The sequence below is a fragment of the Anguilla rostrata genome, chromosome 15 (assembly GCF_018555375.3).
Source record: "Anguilla rostrata isolate EN2019 chromosome 15, ASM1855537v3, whole genome shotgun sequence".
Taxonomy (NCBI): Eukaryota; Metazoa; Chordata; class Actinopteri; order Anguilliformes; family Anguillidae; genus Anguilla; species Anguilla rostrata.
The window spans coordinates 34198553-34218110 of record NC_057947.1 but is presented as its reverse complement, the minus strand read 5'-3'; the positions used below and the strand labels follow the sequence as shown (position 1 = coordinate 34218110).

Below are 19558 nucleotides of genomic sequence, written 5' to 3'. Positions count from 1 at the left end.
AGCAGTGTGCAGGCAATGTACCCTAAGGTGGTAACAGACATATAGCTACCAGACATAAGTTTCAAGACGGCACAAGCAATGCTGTAAACATATTTTAATGAATTATCTTCACACGCATATGTGAAAAAACATTGTTTTTGTCCAAGGTCTGATGCAAAAAACTTAGGAATAAGAGATGCAACATTAGACTATTTCCATTACACTCTGTTACCCCAAGCTCTTAGTGAAATTCAGAGAAATGACACTGAAATCAGCAAGAAACAATCTAGTCCTCAACTAGTCTCAATAAAAACATAAAGAGATGGGACTGGCCTTCGAGAATGGCTTCACATGATAAACATCTAACATTGTATTGCATATGCCATTTCATAATTCAGTTTGCGAGTGATGTTTTAAGGATATTATGGCCCTAAGCAGCATCATCATTTTTAAAACCATGAAATGACAGGCTGCATGAAAATATGAAACAATAAATGCTTCCTGACAAGAAGGCCTGAAGTTCATTTACATGAAATGCAACAGAAACTAAGAACAAGGGCAGACATGTAAGCAGCTGAAGTAAGCTTCAGTAGATCAATCCATGGCATATTTGGACCTTAAGACTGCTGTAACTGAATCACAAGCAGATTCAAGCCATCCAAGCAATTAAACAGCTTAATTCCCCAACCAAATCCCGTTCTTTCTTACATGTACAACATAGGTTCACAACTCCGTTCTGTTTACAAATCACAAATCTACTCTTATGAACGACACATCTTTAAAAAAAATAAGGATGACAAGAAATTGACAACAGTACAAAAGTATTTGACAGAATGTAGGGAGGTCTTTTTAAACAATCCCACAATAACTCAGCGAATCGGTATTTACCTTTTACAATGAAGCCTTTCATTCCACAGTTTTTCCAACATTTTTACCAGCCAAGACAATACACAGGGGGGATTACAGATGAACCTGGACTTATCGTCACAGGAAAAGAAAAAAAAACACTGCATTCCAAGTGTTTAAAATGAATTTTAAAAACTATTTCAAACCGCAAAACAAACAAACGTTTGCCATCTGTCAAAATCATCCCAGAGGTCCTGTCTGCAGGTTTAAGGCTGTAACCCTGCCCTTGTTGCGATTGTCGTGTTGCCGTGGCGATCTCGTTCCTGGTGGCGGGAGTGGCGTTGGCGGGCCTAGGCTCCGGCGTCAGACGCGTTGGCAGAGTACCTGTAGGTGTACAGCTTGTTGTCCGCCCCTCCGCTCAACAGCAGCTGCGTGCAGAGAGGAGAGTCAGAGTCAGAGGAAATGAGTCAGAGTCAGAGGAGACCAGAGTCAGAGTCAGAGGAGACGAGAGTCAGAGGAAGAGAGTCGCGAAACAGACGCAGGAATTCCACCCGCCATCATGCCCTCGAAGACGCGCAGGGATCTTACCTGGTTGTCCGTCCAGTCCACACACAGCACCTTGTCCTCGTGGGCAGCCAGGTCATACAGGGGAGCCTTGCAGCTGCAGCGCGCACACACACACAAGAGGATCAAAGGGATGAGGTCACAAAACGTTTACCATGACAACCCCCATTCCGCAGTGTGACATCACAGAGGCCTGTTTTTTTTATTTTTTTTTTTAGTGTGAACGGTGGCTCACGCACCTCCTTGTGTCCCACAGCTTGACCACGCAGTCCAGGGACCCAGAGACCAGCTGCTGCTCGTTAGAGGGGGACCAGTGGACCGCCGTCACCCAGCCCGTGTGGGACGTCAGCGACAGCAGGACCAGCGAGCCGTCTGGATTCAGGGGAAAACGGGGAAAGGTCAGGTGAGTGGGTGGAGTCTCCGTGCGCGAGCCCTTACCCGGCCGTCTTCTCGCGGCGAGATCGGGCCTCACCTTTGGACCGCGGGTCCCAGAGTCTGACGTGCCGATCGGTGCTGCCCGTAGCCAGGCGCCGACACAGCCGAGAGTACGACACGCAGTTGAACACCTTGCTCCCCGTCTGTGAAAGAACGCAAAAATGATCGATTCCCACGTGCGCACAGAGCGACACAGGCAAGCAGTAATGCAGACCGTGTGTGTTCCTCAGCAGGCAAGCAGTAATGCAGGCCGTGTGTGTTCCTCAGCAGGCAAGCAGTAATGCAGGCCGTGTGTGTTCCTCACAGGCAGCAGTAATCCAGGCCGTGTGTGTCCTCACGCCTCCGCCCCAAGCAGTAATGCAGGCCGTGTGTGTCCTCAGCAGGCAAGCAGTAATGCAGGCCGTGTGTGTTCCTCAGCAGGCAAGCAGTAATGCAGGCCGTGTGTGTTCCTCAGCAGGCAAGCAGTAATGCAGGCCGTGTGTGTTCCTCAGCAGGCAAGCAGTAATGCAGGCCGTGTGTGTTCCTCAGCAGGCAAGCAGTAATGCAGGCCGTGTGTGTTCCTCAGCAGGCAAGCAGTAATGCAGCCCGCCGTGTGTGTTCCTCAGCAGGGGGGGGGGTTGTATGGGGGGGTGGGCGGAGCTACGTGCGTAACCCACCAGGGTGGATTTCACGCTCCCCGTCTCTGCGTCCCACAGCCTCATGGTGTGATCCCACGATGCACTGCACACTTCCTCGTTGTCGGTCCACAGCACGGAGGAAACGGCCTCGTTGTGTCCGGACAGGGTCATGAGGGGCGTCTAGAGGAGGGTCAGGATTGGGTGAGAAAGCAGACAGGGTCATGTGGGGCGTCTAGACGAGGGTCATGATTGGGTGAGAACTGTATGAGTGCCACAGATGGGACAGGCTGTAATAATCTTAGGATAGATTAACCTGTGCTTAAAAACCACTGACCTATCAGAGATCAGTCAAAAGCTTTGCTCTAAAGCACCTCCACATACCTGAGTCTGTAAATGCACTCAGTCAAAGCTGAGACTAGGTCAGGGGTCTGCAGCCCTGGTCCTGGAGAGCCACAGGCTCTGCTGGTTTTCATTGGTACTCTGCACTTAATTGATAAACTACAGCAGCTGAACTCACTTCACCTGGTTACCTGGGTCTGAACTGGGCGCAGATTTTGGGTGAAAACAAAAAGCAGTTGAGTGTGTCGCTCTCCAGCACCAGGGGCTGCAGACCCCTAGAGTAGGTCCTATAGCCAGGATATCAGTTTGCTTCTCTGTTTGTAACCCACCTTTGAACTGGAGTCAGGTACAGTGGAGCCAAATTAGCTACTTCCATCAAGGTAGTAGGCTGGGGCTCAAGTTGGCCAGGTTTTTCTAGGTTAATATTGCATAAGCTTCCTCTCGGCTAATAGCTACTGGGTTACCAGCTGGCAGTGAGATGTTCACCTCCTCCAGTCATCACTGGCTCTCCTGTACTACACTGTGTTAGTTCTAGTGAGGGTAAAATGGTCCCTGGCTACTGGCAGGTGTATCAGAGCTAAGCTACAACGCTCCTATTTTTATGTGGCAAATGGAGGCAATTTTCAATTTTAAAAAAAAGCAGAACAACATCCTATGATGTGAAACAAATGAGTTTATGTAATTGGCTTCCATTTCACTGCAAAGATTGCCCTGCCCTTGCTGTGTTTTTCTCAATTCGATTCACTCCGCTGGTTTTTATAACAGGCGATTTGCTCTCCACGGAAACGAGTGAATCACCAAATTACAGAGTCACCGCTTCACCCACTTTAAGAGATCACAAGGTCTCGCTCTCGCACACTACACCGCCTGGTCCAATCAGAATTCAGCCGAACGGCAAAGCGGCCAATCAGGGCTCAGGATGGGAGCAGGGTTCTCACTCGGGTTAGGCCCATCTGTTCGGTTTTCTGCTTCTTCCTCGGTCTGTTCGGCTGCTCCTCCACCTCGTCCTCTTCGTCGGTGGGAACTATCGGGGGGGGGGGACATATTCATGTGTTCACGTTCACTCCTTCACTTTTTTTGTGAACAAGATGGAGGAAAAAAAAAAACTATAAAGATTAGAAAAACGATACCTGCAGACCAGATTTTAAGCATCGTATCCCATGAGCCACTGCAGAACTGTAAAGAAAATAGAGAAATAAAAATGGAGGGAAAGAAAAGAAGTGAAAGCAAGTTCTCACGTTAGCAACGGCGCATGTAAAGAGGTCTTGACACTGGGTTAAACTGGCAGTCCAATGAATCCTAAACTAATTTCTCAGAATGATAGGACCCATTATTTATTTCTTATTTTTTAAATTAACCTCATTAGTGCCTGGTGCACTTCCACCAGTATGGCTGGAATCTTAGACATCTTAATTCTCCATGACGACCTGTTACCATGTTCGCCTCCCCCTCCCTTACCTTGGTCTGGGTGGGATCCACAGCAACGGTGTCCACGCTCCCCGCGTGTCCACGGCAACAGTGCCGAGCCCTGATGGTGTTCTTTTCAGAGTCCCACTCCCACAGCAGCGCCGTCTGGTCCACTGAAGCCGTGAGCAGCAGCGAGGTCAGCCCATCTACACGAGAGCCAAACACACACACACACACGCGCGCGCACGTTTATACCTGCATCACATTCGACACAGGAGCCCAGCACACACACACACACACCTGCATCACATTCTACAGAAGAGCCCAGAACATGCACACACACACACACCTGCATCACATTCTACAGAAGAGCCCAGAACATGCACACACACACACACCTGCATCACATTCTACAGAAGAGCCCAGAACATGCACACACACACACACCTGCATCACATTCTACAGAAGAGCCCAGACATGCACACACACACACACCTGCATCACATTCTACAGAAGAGCCCAGAACATGCACACACACACACACCTGCATCACATTCTACAGAAGAGCCCAGAACATGCACACACACACACACCTGCATCACATTCTACAGAAGAGCCCAGAACATGCACACACACACACACCTGCATCACATTCTACAGAAGAGCCCAGAACATGCACACACACCACACCTGCATCACATTCTCAGAAGAGCCCAGAACATGCACACACACACACACCTGCATCACATTCTACAGAAGAGCCCAGAACATGCCACACACACCACTGCATCACATTCTACAGAAGAGCCAGAACATGCACAACACACACCTGCATCACATTCTACAGAAGAGCCCAGAACATGCACACACACACACACCTGCATCACATTCTACAGAAGAGCCCAGAACATGCACACACACACTTACACCTGCATCACCTTCGACACAGGAGCCCAGCACACACCTGCATCACATTCTACAGAAGAGCCCAGAACATGCACACACACACACACACACACAAACACTTATACCTGCATCACATTCTACACAAGAGCCCAGCACGCACACACACACACTTACACCTGGCTCACATTCTTCAGAAGAGCTCCAGAGCACACACACAAACACACCTGGCTCACATTTTACAGAACAGCCAAGCACGCACACACTTACAGCACTGGGGGCAGATATAATTTTAACTAACCACACTCAGCACAGCTACATCCCCCAACCACCCTGTCTCTCTCAATTAATACCCCATTTACCCCAACTACAGGAGCTGCTGATTATTAGAGATGTATGGCTATGATCACAAGATTTGCCCAGTCCTAATGCATCATATGAAGACTTCACAGTTTTGTTGACTGTGGACCAGGATGATAAGCCGTAAAGCCCCACCTCTCTTGACCCAGGCCACGTCTTTAACCACGTCCGTGTGCCCTGCCACGCTCATCAGAGCCTTTCCCTGGAGAGACCAGATCCGTGCCGTCTTATCGTAGGAGCCCGTCAAGATCCTGCAGAATCGAGAGGATCCATTAAAGCCGTCGTCCGCTTGCTTAGACGCGTACTGTGGGATGCAAACTGCGCACTGAATGCGTTACACACGATCTGAGAGACGTTTTAGTCCCACTGAAGTCACAGCCATACATCGGATCTGCAGTTCTAAAAGTTTTCGTTCAATATCACCCTCAAAGTACAGTTTCCACCCTTTCCTCACACAGATAAAATGCCTGTAACACAGTTTGCACTCTTTGTGAAGGTCTTGTTTTGGCTGCACGTTGCTAAATGTGAATCCCCTAAGCCATGGATACTCAAATCTGGACCTCAAATCCAAATCAGTCACTGGTTTTCTTTCCCCCAGCTAATTAACTGAACAATTAGTGCTACCGATTGGCCAGACTCTAGTCACACCTGAGTCCCAGGTAAAGGGAGGGTGGAAAACCAGCAGCGCTCGGACCTCGGGGGCCGTGATTTGAGTAACAGGGCCCTGAGCGTTCAGATAAGTGAAGAGCTGATTAAAGCTGGCTTTAATGAATCCCAGCAGGCTCCTCCCCCCCCCCCCCTCACCACTCCGCGTCTGCGTCCACCGAGCTGATCCAGTCGTCGTGCATCATGCACTCCTCCGGCTGCGGCGCGGTGAACCTCTCCACGTACTCGATCTCCACCACCTCTTCCTGAAACGCATCCGCACAGGCGTGCATCAGGCGCAAGTCACAGGCACAGAAATTACCTTCTGTCAACGGTCACTCGAGCATAGTCTGCGCCCAACCCAGTTTAATTTAAGGACAAGCGGCTATAAGGCAGTGGTGTCCCCCCCCCCACACACAGGTACGCGAGCTTGGGCAAAACCCCAGCCGAGTTTTTAAACGTACTGTTGAAATCCCCTCCGTGTCCATGTGGTTGACCAGTGAGGTACGCAGAAACTGTCCCCGGACCAGAAAGTCGAAATCCACAGCACGGTGAGCCCCTGAAACAGCCGAGTGGAACACACAGTTCAAGCCAACAACCGTAACAACTAAGCAAAGATATGGATTATTATGCTCGGGATGTCTCAGGTCATTACTTTTTTTTTTTATTTTTTTTTTTTTTTAAAGCTTGCACTCTGCCTTTTTTCCGTTCAGAAGCCTCGACCACGGGATCAAGGCTCATCAGAAGGAAGATATACTACATTCAAGGCAACAGTAATGGTACTCAAGTTACCCAGAAGTAATGTAGAAGTAACAGTAACGGTACGCAAGTTACACAGTAGTGATGCAGAAGTAACAGTAACGGTAGGCAAATTACACAGTAGTAATGTAGAAGTTCTACATATTACAAGCCTCGTGCGAAAATCGTCATACCATTTTTTGCTTCCAGCAATTTGTTGATGACATTGCTGAGATCGTCCACCTCAGACGCGGCCGGGATGGAAAAGGGGACATCGTCTATCGAATATCTATAGATATAAAGGCATAATTCAAAGCAGTCTGAGAAACTTTAAATAACATTCGCTGGCCAGCGATGTATTGCTATCCAGCTGTATGGTTCATGTCACACAAGTACGTACGTTACCTGTCCTAATTTCACTCGCGGCGTAGCCATTATACATGACGTATTTTTCGAAACACGGTTAACATTGTGTTACATTAATTCAGATTACCATTATCTTATTTGCCAAGACTATTTTGGTATACAGACAGTTAACTTTAGAAAGGCATAAAACCACTTACTTTTTGTTTTCTGTGAAGAATCTCGCTTGTAGCTGTGACATTTTTGAATCGTGGTTTAAAATACTTTAACAGATATTTTTCGGTGCATATATGTAATTACGAATTTGATGGTTAGCTAGCTAAATTAGTCAGCTAAGCTAGTCAGCTAGCTATTTGGCAAACTAGCTCGTCTCAAGCAGAGCACACTCGTATTGCGTTCGTTTGCTATGAAATGCTAGCTTGCTAACGCAAAACCATGTGTGGGTCAGCGTGCGTGAAATTAAACAGGTTTTCTAGTCAATCGCCGATAGATTGATCGAATAATCAGAATGCCTTTTATCAAGCATTCTCATTTCTTTTTAGAATTTGTATTCTCGTAGAATAGGTTTTACGCAGCTAACGTATTTTTTACTATGATATTTGGCTAAATTATGAACCAAAACGAAATTATTGAATATTTCAGGCATCTGTCTGTGCAACGGTGGCCTCGGGGGATCAAAAGGCTGTCCTCGTGCCTTCGTCACCAGTTTTCGCGTTGTGCCTCCATGGTGGAAGCGAGCAAACGGAGTTCGGGTGAAGACGAGGTTGAGTAGACTCGTTTTGAATTTTCAGTCCTTCCTCTGTTTATTTCCACTCCCGCACACCACATTGGAAGCGGTTTAAAGAGAGAGGATCTGTGAGGGACAAATTTGCAGAAAGACTGCATTTTTTTGTCTATTTTCCTCGAGATCCTGGTCATTTCTAGCACATTCCAACATGGCGTTCCCACAAATGTCCCTATTTGTTGTCTATACTTGGTAAAGGCTTCTCTTTGTTGTGATTTTATCATTGTAATTGAAATTAGCAAGCTAGCTAACAGGTAGCAAGATAGATACTTAATATAATAAGCTATTTGTGACCCGTCTCACTCAACGAAATGTTGTCTTCGAGTTTTACTTTCATGATCAAACGTTACTGCTCGACCATTTGATAATAAATCTTAAGATTTTCCCCCCGCATTGAATGAATCTTAATGGTTGTCACTACTATATTAGCTACCTATATTCGATTAAAAGTGCCATATAAATAATCTGTGTTCGCTGGTTTTATATTTTAATGCAATGTAGCTATGCCGGTTTATTTATTTATTTTAGCAAATAGGCAGGTATTGTTATAAATAAAAAGTGCACTTTGATTCATATCGTGTTATTGACTAACCAGCTAAATGGAAACAGTAAATTAATTCCAAAACTGACAAAAGTATGTTCTGTGAAAACGGGCCAAAAAACGGTTAATCCATGCAAAGTAAAACATAAAGCTCTTGTGGAGTTGCCACACCTCGAAGTTCACCGAGGGGCGTGCTCATGTGCACGGTGACAACGCTACTTTTAGGCTCGAGACCAGCTTTCCGTATTTAAAAACAAAGAGCTCCTTTTGTAAATGGCCACCTCCGTGTGTGTGTACCTGCTCTCCTGACACAGCTGTTTGTGTTGGCTAGGTGCGGAGGTAATGGAAGCGCAGGTGTGGGACGGGGAGTGCGTGGTGACGGAGGGAGACGCCCTGGATTCGGAGAACAACGGCGCAAGCGCCAGCCCTCAAGACGCACAGGCCGACATTCCTGAGTGCGGAGCAGGAGAGGTGACAATGCCCAAAACACGAGACCTATTCACCAAACTCACCAGTCTGTTGAAAACCTGCGCAGTACATAAACTATTTAAACTCGAATTTATACTTGCTGTGGCCCGTGTTTGAAGATGTGAGCACAAGACAGAGACACAAAATGAACCTGGAACTGTGTATCCTGTGCCAGGTAGCAGGTGGGAGTTCTCCAGCGCAGGTGAAGCTGGAGACGCAGGAGCCCTCTGTCATCGTGCCCGTTGCGGTATCAGGTGGGGGTCTTCAGGCCCAGGTGAAGCTGGAGACCCAGGAGGCGTCCCAGAATTCCCTGTTGGCCCAAAACGCACCTCTCCCAGACAGCCGGGCCCAGACTGAGGAGTTCATCATCTTCGATCAGAACGGGCAGCCTCTTCAGTATGAGCGTATGGTGAGAGGCACACTTAGCGGCGTAGCAGCACGCGACATTAAAAGCAGGCGGGAGCAGAAGAGGCTGTATAAACGATGTGCGAACACAACAAACACTCATGAGCAACTGGCCAAGCTGCGAACTGCTCCAGTCCAGTCCAAGATCTTCCCAGTTCTTGCTTCATTTGCGTTGATAAATTAAAAGTAACGTTTCACTTTTAATTCGGGCGGCAGTGTAGCACAGTGGGTAAGGAACTGGGCTCGTAACCGAAAGGTCGCAGGTTCGATTCCCGGGTAAGGACACTGCCGTTGTAACCCTTGAGCAAGGTACTTAACCGTAATTGCTTCAGTATATATCCAGCTGTATAAATGGATAAAATGTAAAATGCTATGTAAAAAAGTTGTGTAAGTCGCTCTGGATAAGAGCGTCTGCTAAATGCCTGTAATGTAATGTAATTCCAAAATGTGTGTTATTTTGTGGCCGTTAGTCACCGTAAGTGTCCCCGTTCCACAGGTGATTCTGACGGGACAGTCGGAGAACGGGCAGCTCTATGTGATCCCGTCTAACCATTTCGGAGGGGCCCAGGTGCTGCTTCCACAGGGTCAGTTGATGGACATTGGCGAGACGGCAGGTATCAATCGATCACCGCAGGCTCCGCCCACCCAGAGCCACGCCTCCTCTTCTGTCTCCTCTTTCTGCGTTCATACCCCTGTGCCAAATACATGTTTCCTTGATTCCTCCTTCCTCGCGTCCTTTCCTTGCGTCCTCCGATGGGTGGAGCTAGCAGATAGGAAAGGACGCAAGGAAAGGAGGTAAAAACAAGTTATTGGTTTGAGCCCCCGTTTACGTGTGACGTGTGATTCCAGACGTCAGTTTCACATATTTTTGACCCTTTTGGCCTTCCATACTAGGAAAGGATCCAAGAAAGGGAAGCAAGGAGGTAAAAAAATAAGTGATTGGAATGCACCCCAACTCCGTCATCCACTTACTCTTGTCTACATTCATCGACCTGCTCTGTCTCTCTTTATATTTATACACCTACACTCAAAATTCAACCTACTCTCTTTACAATAATCTGGCTATTCTTTCTCTCTGTCTGAAGTCTCTCCCTGCACTCACCACTGTTCCCTCACCCTTGTCTGCTTTAAAGGCCCCTGTGTGGAGAAGTCCAGCACTGAGCATGCTCAGACCATCACTCTGACAGCGATCACAGACCCCGCCAGCGGCTCCACTGTGCTGACATCACCACCTGTCACTCAAAGCAAGGCCGAGCCCCAGAGGTACGTTACCTGGCCCCCTTGTCCATTCCAGCAGGGACGTGTTCTGCAGCCATGGTTTCTGTGAGGTCCCTGTGCTGTAGTGGACTGTCTGCAGGGATGTAGAGAGGTCGAGGTTTGTCTGTGTCAGACAGCTGTCACATCGCCATGGTTTCCTGTCTCCTGCAGTTCCCCTGACAGCTGTCCTGCCCCCCCGAAGCCCCTCCCCCCCAACACGCCCAGCTGGGCTCACCTGCTGCACAGCTGTGAGGTCAGTACACACACGCACACGCACGCATGTATGCACACAGACACACACACACACGCACCAACGCACACATAGCACAAGCATGTGTGTTTGCACAATCCGACTATCATGCACACAAACAAAACAGATAAACGTAGCTTAACTGAACTTAGCATGCTAGCATAGCTAGTGTGTGTAACACTGTTTGAAGGGAAACCCAAAGAGGGAAAGAAATAAATCTGAAGGGGGTCAGGGTGGCCATGGTGCAGTCTGAGGAGCTGACGATCTGCAAACGAGGTTCGGTTTCCCCAGACGTGACCGGCGCTCGTTGTCTTACGTGAACTCTTGTGGTTTTTTCGCGTCTGACTGAGCAGAAGATCGGCGACTCCTACCGCGGGTTCTGCACCAACGAGGCGGAGCTGGAGGCGGTGCTTATGCTGCACAAGCAGCACACCCACAGCGTGTTCGGGACCCGCCAGTCGCCATCCCCCGCCAAGCCCGCCACGCGCCTCATGTGGAAGTCGCAGTACGTGCCCTACGATGGGATCCCCTTCGTCAACGCGGGTAAGCTCCGCCCCTGGTGCATGTAAGCCCCGCCCCCAGTGTGGTTAAGCCCCGCCCTTAGTTCTGTCTCTAAAGAGGCTGATCTCAAGGGCAGTGTACAGGGACCAATGAGCAGCAGGTGCCATTTTCTGTTTTTACTCTGTATGTCTGTCTGTCCCTCAGGCAGCAGGGCCATTGTGATGGAGTGCCAGTTTGGGTTTACTGTGTCTGTCTGTCTGTCTGTCCCTCAGGCAGCAGGGCCATTGTGATGGAGTGCCAGTTTGGGTTTACTGTGTCTGTCTGTCTGTCCCTCTGTCTGTCTGTCTGTCTGTCCCTCAGGCAGCAGGGCCATTGTGATGGAGTGCCAGTTTGGGTTTACTGTGTCTGTCTGTCTGTCCCTCAGGCAGCAGGGCCATTGTGATGGAGTGCCAGTTTGGGTTTACTGTGTCTGTCTGTCTGTCCCTCAGTCAGCAGGGCCATTGTGATGGAGTGCCAGTTTGGGTTTACTGTGTCTGTCTGTCTGTCTGTCCCTCCCTCAGGCAGCAGGGCCATTGTAATGGAGTGTCAGTTTGGGTTTACTGTGTCTGTCTGTCTGTCTGTCCCTCAGGCAGCAGGGCCATTGTGATGGAGTGCCAGTTTGGGTTTACTGTGTCTGTCTGTCTGTCCCTCAGGCAGCAGGGCCATTGTGATGGAGTGCCAGTTTGGGTTTACTGTGTCTGTCTGTCTGTCCCTGTGTCTGTCTGTCTGTCTGTCCCTCAGGCAGCAGGGCCATTGTGATGGAGTGCCAGTTTGGGTTTACTGTGTCTGTCTGTCTGTCTGTCCCTCAGGCAGCAGGGCCATTGTGATGGAGTGCCAGTTTGGGTTTACTGTGTCTGTCTGTCTGTCCCTCAGGCAGCAGGGCCATTGTGATGGAGTGTCAGTTTGGGTTTACTGTGTCTGTCTGTCTGTCCCTGTGTCTGTCTGTCTGTCTGTCCCTCAGGCAGCAGGGCCATTGTGATGGAGTGCCAGCTTGGGTTTACTGTGTCTGTCTGTCTGTCTGTCCCTCAGGCAGCAGGGCCATTGTGATGGAGTGCCAGTTTGGGTTTACTGTGTCTGTCTGTCTGTCCCCTGTTGTCTGTCTGCCCCTCAGGCAGCAGGGCCATAGTGATGGAGTGCCAGTTTGGGTTTACTGTGTCTGTCTGTCTGTCCCTCAGGCAGCAGGGCCATAGTGATGGAGTGCCAGTTTGGGTTTACTGTGTCTGTCTGTCTGTCCCTCAGGCAGCAGGGCCATTGTGATGGAGTGCCAGTTTGGGTTTACTGTGTCTGTCTGTCTGTCTGTCTGTCCCTCAGGCAGCAGGGCCATTGTAATGGAGTGTCAGTTTGGGTTTACTGTGTCTGTCTGTCTGTCTGTCTGTCCCTCAGGCAGCAGGGCCATTGTGATGGAGTGCCAGTTTGGGTTTACTGTGTCTGTCTGTCTGTCTGTCCCTCAGGCAGCAGGGCCATTGTGATGGAGTGCCAGTTTGGGTTTACTGTGTCTGTCTGTCTGTCTGTCCCTCAGGCAGCAGGGCCATTGTGATGGAGTGCCAGTTTGGGTTTACTGTGTCTGTCTGTCCCTCAGGCAGCAGGGCCATTGTGATGGAGTGCCAGTTTGGGTTTACTGTGTCTGTCTGTCTGTCCCTCAGGCAGCAGGGCCATTGTGATGGAGTGTCAGTTTGGGTTTACTGTGTCTGTCTGTCTGTCCCTCAGGCAGCAGGGCCATTGTGATGGAGTGTCAGTTTGGGTTTACTGTGTCTGTCTGTCTGTCTGTCCCTCAGGCAGCAGGGCCATTGTGATGGAGTGTCAGTTTGGGCCGCGCCGGAAGGGGCTCCAGCCCAAAAAGACGCCAGAGCAGGAGATCAGTACCAGGGCCCAGTACAAAGCCACCTGCCCCGCCAGGTACACACACACACACACTATACACACACACACACACACACCTGCCCCGCCAGGTACACACACACACACACTATACACACACACACACACACCTGCCCCGCCAGGTACACACACACACACACACACACACACCTGCCCTGCCAGGTAGAGACACACACACTCACACACTAAACACATACACACACACACATGCTGTACACACACTCCTGCCCTGTCAGGTGGTTATACCTGCACAAACACTCACGCAGTGACATGCTCATACCTGTCTTTCCAGATGACTTGCACACACACACAGTCTCCTGCTAGGTCTGCAAATAAAGCCTTAACAATGTAGTCCTGTGTTACCTGGAGACGGTGCGGCAAGAAAATCTGTTTAGCTGGCCATTCTTCTGAGGTTCTCTTATCACCACCCCCCCCTTCCCCCCGCCCCCCCACGCAGGATTTACATTAAGAAGGTGCGGAAGTTTCCAGAATACAGAGTGCCCACAGACCCCAAGGTGGACAAGAAGGTGGTGCGGCAGGAGCAGGAGAAGGCCTTCTTCAACCTCAAGAAGAGCCTGTGGGACGCAGGAGGAGTGCTGAGGTACAGGAGTGTGTGTGTGTGTGTGTGTGTGTGTGTGTGAGTGTGTGTGTTTGTGTGTGTGTGTTAGAGTGTGTGTGTGTGTGTGTGTGTGTACGGTGTGTGTAGTGTGTGTGTGTGTGTTTGTGTGTGTAATGTGTGTGTCTGCGCCTGTGTGTGTGTGTGTGTGTGTGTGTGTGTGTGTGTGTGAGTGTGTGTGTGTTTGTGTGTGTGTGTGTTTGTGTATTGTGTGTGTGTGTGTGTGTGTGTGTGTGTATAGTGTGCATGTATAGTGTTTGTGTGTGTGTGTGTGTGAGTGTGTGTGTGTGTGTATAGTGTGTGTGTGTGTGTGTATAGTGTGCGTGTATAGTGTTTGTGTATGTGTATAGTGTGTGTGTGTGTGTGTATAGTGTTTGTGTGTGTATAGTGTGTGCGTGTATAGTGTTTGTGTATGTGTATAGTGTGTGTGTGTGTGTGTGTGTGTGTATAGTGTTTGTGTGTGTGTGCGTGTATAGTGTTTGTGTATGTGTATAGTGTGTGTGTGTGTGTGTATAGTGTTTGTGTGTATGTATAGTGTTGGTGTATGTGTATAGTGTGTGCGTGTATAGTGTTTGTGTATGTGTATAGTGTGTGTGTATAGTGTTTGTGTATGTGTATAGTGTGTGTGTGTGTGTGTGTATAGTGTTTGTGTCTGTGTGTGTATAGTGTTTGTGTGTGTATAGTGTGTGTGCATGTGTGAGTGAGCTGTGTGTGTGTGTGTGTGTATGTGTGAGTAAGCGTGTGTGTGTGTGTGTGTGTGTACATGTGTGCGGTAGTGGTGTGTGTGTGTATAGTGTGCGTGTATAGTGTTTGTGTGTGTGTATAGTGTGTGTGTGTGTGTATAGTGTGTGTGTATAGTGTGTATAGTGTGTGTGTGTGTATACTGTGTGTGTATAGTGTTTGTGTGTGTATAGCTGTAACTGTGTCCTGTGCTGTACTCCCTATCAGGTACTATGTGCAGCTGCCCACGCAGAAGGCCCATCTGTACCACAGCATGGACACCCCCGTCCTGCCCTCGCTCCCCGCCCAGCTGCTGCTCCCCAAGGAGGAGGAGCCGGAGGAGGAGGAGGAGGAGGATGAGGATGAAGAGGGAGCAGGGGGCGAAGGAGGGACGGCAGAGGACGGGAGCTTCGTGCCCTCCCGCCTGCACCCTCGCGTGGCGGAGAAGATCGTGGAGCTGGTGGCACAGGGGCACAGCCAGGTGTACGCCGTCCGCAAGCAGCTGAGGTCAGCGATTGGTCGGATTGCCGCGCGTGTCGTTATGGCCTCGGCCACCCATTGGGTGGCGTGCTGCCTGTCTGATCTGATCCCGCCCCCCTCTCCTCTTCGCTTCACCGCAGGAAGTTTGTGGAGCGCGAGATGTTCAAATCGGACAAGGTGCCCGAGAGGCACAACCTGTGCTATTTTCCGACCGTCAACGACATCAAGAACCACATCCACGAGGCCCAGAAGCAGCTGCAGCCGGGCGGGGCCGGGTTCGAGCCCGAGGGCACCGATGCGCAGGTGAGGGGGGAGGTGTAAGCTTAATAAACAATTATGAAGAAAACCACTTTGATCTCCTGAACATGTGAAAAGTACTTTTCTTCTTCACTGAATTCGAGGCATTCAATTTGAGAAAATTGTAAGCCTTTGTTTTAACATGGCGAAATGTTTTAAAGCGGCCTGGTCTTTGTCAAGGTCATAGTTAAAATAATGAAAACACACACAGGGGCTTTGCAATTGTGTTAACCCAATCAAGACAGCCAAAGGGGCTCACTTGGAGTCTTTTGAATGCAGGATATTTCAAAATCTGCACTGTACACTAATTCACTTGCATTCTGATAAAAAATAACAACAACAACACAATAAATGTATGTTGTTCATACTTGTAACTGAATATTTTGTTGTGTGTCTGTTAAAGTCTGGGCCATCGAGGTCTGTGGTAATCTTAAAAAAAAAAAAAAAGACTGCAGATATCTGCGTTTATCGAACGCAGTGTATTATTTTCTCTCCTGCGTTTTGGCTGTGCGTAAAAAACGCAGAATCCTGCATTGACCCCGCAGCCCCTCTCTAACGCTGCTTTACCCCACAGTGGGCTGCTGGGAGCGAGAGCGCCTTCTCAGAGACGGTGACCCTGACGCTGGCCCCCGCCACTGAAGGTAACTCCCGCCAGCTCTCCCACCCCTCTCTCTCTCTCTCCCTCTCTCTCTCTCTCTCCCACCCCTCTATCTCTCTCTCTCTCTCTCTCTCTCTCTCACGCGTGCGTGTGGCATCGGTGCTCCTAAACGCTAACCCGCCCTCCCCTCTCCCCCCTCGTGTCCCAGCGACCCCACAGCGGGGCGAGGCTCTGGAGGGGAGCGACACGCTATCCCACGAGGCCATGCAGCTCTTCAGCTCGCTCACCGCCCTGCAGCCCAAGATCTTTGCGCAGCTGCATGTGAGTCCCCAAACGAATCTTGTGTGACATTATTAATGTGTGTATTAATACGTGTCCTCATCTGTCTGGCAGGCCGAATGCGTTCTACAGATCTATCACGTGGTTAATTAAAAGTTGAAATGCATTAAATGTCATTGCATGATGTAAAAGGCCAGCAGCTCTGATGGGCTTTAGTTTTTGATGTGACTGCGGTCATGGTTTCCATGGCTACGCTCTTGGTTTCCATGGTTGCGCTCGTGGTTTCCATGGCTGCGATTCTCCTCTGTTCCCCCGAACAGGGCGTCCAGTTCCAGCCTGCGCTGTGCGGCTCGGACAGGCCGCCGCCCCCCCAGCGGGACCTGGCCCCGCCCCCGGACGCGCCCGGCGCCGCCCCCCCGCAGCCCCTGCTCCTCAGCCCCGCCCAGTTCCTGCAGCCCGCCGCCCCCCTCGGGGAGGGCGTGTCCCTGTCGGACCCCGCCCCGCTGCTGGGCGTGGGGCAGCTGGTCAGCGTGTCTGCGCTCACGGACGGGTCCGGGGAGGGCGGAGTCCACCAGATCCTGCTGGATGACGGACAGGCCATCCCGGTGCAGATCGTGGAGCCTGTTACAGGTGCAGGTGAGAGGACCGATGATGAAAGGCAAACTGCACTTCTACTTCCATTTCCATTAAAGCCCTGAACCAGCCAGGGGGAGAGGATTTGGGTATTTCTCAGGGAGGGCTGATCAGCCATTTTTAACACTGTAAATTGGCTTGAAGCTTTTATTAGCATCATAGGCTTTGACAGACAGCACTCCTCCAATATTGGAATGGCAGGTATGGCCTAGATTTGGATGAATACTTTTAATGGCAGGCCTAGATTTTGCCAGTTTGAATGAATGACTTATACAGTGCTTTGTATCTGTGAGTAATTGCATTTTTTGTATGTTGAAAATGTGCTTACTGTGTTTAAAACTCCCATGAACCTTTGCACCTAAAAATGGCTGTGTGCTGTCGCTCAGGGGTCAGCGTTCCCGAGGACCAATCAGAGGCCTCGGAGCTGGAGGTCAGCGGGACGGACGGCCTGCACTCTCCGAAGGACTGAGAGGGCGAAAGCGGGGTACATGAGGCTGCGCCCCGAATCCCCAACTCCCCGAGCCCCCACTCCCAGGGTGGGGCCGCTTCCGGGGCCCTCCGACACCGGACAGGACACGGAGGACCCACCTGCCCCGCCCCGTCTCCCCCAGGCCCCGCCCACAGGGGGGCGCCACAGAAGAGCTCCAGTCCTCTGTGCGTTCAGCGAGGTAGCGGGGAAAAAGGACATGGGCTGGGTCCGGTGCGTGTGTGTGTGCGCACGTGTGCGTGTGTGTGTGTGTGTGTGTGTGTGTGCGTGTGTCGAAAGGGAAAACGGTCTCCTCGCTCAGCTTCCTGTTTCCGCGCCGGACGCGGTCCGCTGGCTGACCCGTCCATTTCAGCGCCACTTCAGCCAATCAGGTCAAAGCGGTGATTTACGTTGCATAGCAGAGGTCAGATCCCTCGTGTCCGCGATCGAGGACTGGACCCTTGAGCCCTGGCGTAGGATCCGGAGGGGATCCCCCTTGCCGCCGACGCACGTTCTGTTGACGGAAAGTTTAAAGGAAAGTCTGAACTTGGGTTCTCTCTCTGAACTCTGTGTTTTAGTTTTGCATAATGAAAAGAGGAGAACCGGTTCAACTGCTGCGAGATGTTCCCAGAGATGTGTTCCCAGAAGAATGTCGCACTCTGGCGACTGCCGTCTCTCCCAGATGCACAGGCCATGAGTTCACCTTCAGTTCCTTGCTTCTTGAAAATGCGATATTTTTCAGAGCGTGTGCTGGAGTGCTTTTGTGAAGCGTCTTCCTTTCGCTAAACATCTCAAATCCCTCCTGTCTGCTTTGAAGCCTGTTCTAACCATCATCATAAGATTAGCTTAAACAAAATGGATATAAATGCTAAATTCCTAAAAAGCCAGCTCAGTGTTTGCAGTACAGTTATGCATTGAGATCATCAGAGAAGTTTTTAAGAGAACGATTAACACGGAGACCATAAGAAATGGATTCTGGGATTGTTGTGAGGAGTGAGGACCAAACATCTAGCAGTAGGTCTCTGCACCAGAGGAACCTCTTAAGTTTCATACATTTAAAAAAACGATCAGCTTAGTGAAAGAATAAAATGTATAAAGCGTGCTCCCAGACAGGGCTTCCAGTACAATGAAAGCACAGGCTCAGGGCATTGACGAGCTGAAGGACACGGGTTCGAGCCCTGCAGCCTGCCTGTTCGTCTCTGGAACAGCAGCTACGGCTAGCAGACTGCAGGTAGGGCAGGTTTATTAGAGCCATGGGGTGGTGGCATTGCCTGGCGGTATTAGCGGTGGTTGGTCGGGAGGTTTATTAACGGTGGGATCTGCCCGGGAGTTTTAGAGAGGTGAGTCTGTCTGGGCAGATAGGCGGTGGGTTTGGTCGGGCCGGTGTGTGCAGGTTTTCGTTTCCACCCTGGCTAATCGTGAGCTAATTGGCTGTACACACCAGCGTGGTTTACTTGCAGATTAGATCACAACGAAACATGTCATATGTGGTTACAAAAACAGTCTTCGGTCCTCGTTCATGCGCTTGAAGACGTGTAGTTAAAATGTCAGTGGTGGTATAAGTGTCAGCGCTAATTAAGTAATTAAGGCCAGAGGTTGGTATGAAAAGCAGAAACAGGGACAGCTCTTGTTGCTCCACCTCTCTTCTGGATCTCCCAAAACAGACTCTCCAGAACTAGAACAGGATGAAGTTTATGACTGTTTTTAAGAAGCGTTTTTTGGAACCACAGGATTTCTCAGGGTAATATTTTGTCTTTTGACTGTTTCATGCATTAATGGATGTTACTGATGAGGTTGTGACTCCTTGCATCAACAGTGTGTCAGACAGTAGCTTAGCACGTTCTTAAGCACTTAAATGGATGAAAAAGATGAACTTCCAAGTTTATTTACACTGGAAATAACATGAACGTATTGTATGCTGTGTTTGGTTTCCAATATAAAATGGCTGGGGGAGATTGTGACTGTGGTTAATGTTGCATTCCTGAAGGACTCATCTTAAATCCAAGAGTAGTTGTGCTTCTTTATGAGCGCTCTGTAACCAATGTTCTCTTGACTGGGTGTTGCACACAGTAGAACAGAATTAAAACGTACACTGGATCCAATTCATATGGCTGCCAGATTTGACCTTTTCTCGACTAGGGTTAGTCTCG

At 49.8% G+C, this 19558-nt stretch overlaps 2 protein-coding genes across 4 annotated transcripts; one reads left to right on the top strand and one right to left on the bottom strand.

Moving 5' to 3' along the window:
* Window positions 1-79: 79 nt before the first annotated feature.
* Window positions 80-7624, bottom strand: wdr12 (WD repeat domain 12). Its single transcript, XM_064310547.1, has 13 exons — window positions 7397-7624; window positions 7028-7122; window positions 6560-6654; window positions 6255-6361; window positions 5586-5701; window positions 4239-4393; window positions 3911-3956; window positions 3719-3804; window positions 2481-2621; window positions 1862-1967; window positions 1629-1761; window positions 1414-1486; window positions 80-1253 (listed from the first exon to the last, which is right to left on the bottom strand). The coding sequence occupies exons 1-13, from the start codon at window positions 7435-7437 to the stop codon at window positions 1176-1178; spliced, it is 1272 nt and encodes a 423-aa protein (XP_064166617.1). The 5' UTR covers window positions 7438-7624; the 3' UTR covers window positions 80-1175.
* LOC135240690 (calcium-responsive transcription factor-like) lies at window positions 1654-18664 on the top strand. 3 transcript variants are annotated; one of them, XM_064310531.1, is made up of 15 exons: window positions 1654-1792; window positions 8853-8992; window positions 9165-9398; window positions 9891-10008; window positions 10528-10657; window positions 10823-10904; window positions 11255-11444; window positions 13217-13337; window positions 13777-13920; window positions 14884-15162; window positions 15276-15438; window positions 16007-16073; window positions 16239-16351; window positions 16630-16945; window positions 17329-18664. In XM_064310531.1, exons 2-15 carry the CDS (start codon window positions 8864-8866, stop codon window positions 17409-17411), a joined length of 2169 nt encoding a protein of 722 aa, XP_064166601.1. In that variant the 5' UTR covers window positions 1654-1792; window positions 8853-8863; the 3' UTR covers window positions 17412-18664. The 3 variants fall into 3 exon arrangements, with proteins under 3 accessions (XP_064166601.1, XP_064166602.1, XP_064166600.1); XM_064310532.1 differs by lacking the exon at window positions 1654-1792 and adding an exon at window positions 7832-7959 and having other exon boundaries at window positions 16630-16939; XM_064310530.1 differs by lacking the exon at window positions 1654-1792 and adding an exon at window positions 7832-7959.
* Window positions 18665-19558: the final 894 nt, after the last annotated feature.

Excerpts from the sequence above, each read along its gene's own strand:
- wdr12 (XM_064310547.1), bottom strand. The coding sequence starts at position 7,437 with ATGTCACAGCTACAAGCGAGATTCTTCACAGAAAACAAAAA. Across the intron at positions 6,362-6,559 it reads ACACGGAGGGGATTTCAACA|GAAGAGGTGGTGGAGATCGA; the intron begins GTACGTTTAAAA and ends GATGCGTTTCAG. Across the intron at positions 1,254-1,413 it reads TGGACTGGACGGACAACCAG|CTGCTGTTGAGCGGAGGGGC; the intron begins GTAAGATCCCTG and ends CTCTGCACGCAG.
- LOC135240690 (XM_064310531.1), top strand. The coding sequence starts at position 8,864 with ATGGAAGCGCAGGTGTGGGACGGGGAGTGCGTGGTGACGGAGGGAGAC. Across the intron at positions 9,399-9,890 it reads CTCTTCAGTATGAGCGTATG|GTGATTCTGACGGGACAGTC; the intron begins GTGAGAGGCACA and ends CCCGTTCCACAG. Across the intron at positions 16,946-17,328 it reads GGAGCCTGTTACAGGTGCAG|GGGTCAGCGTTCCCGAGGAC; the intron begins GTGAGAGGACCG and ends GCTGTCGCTCAG.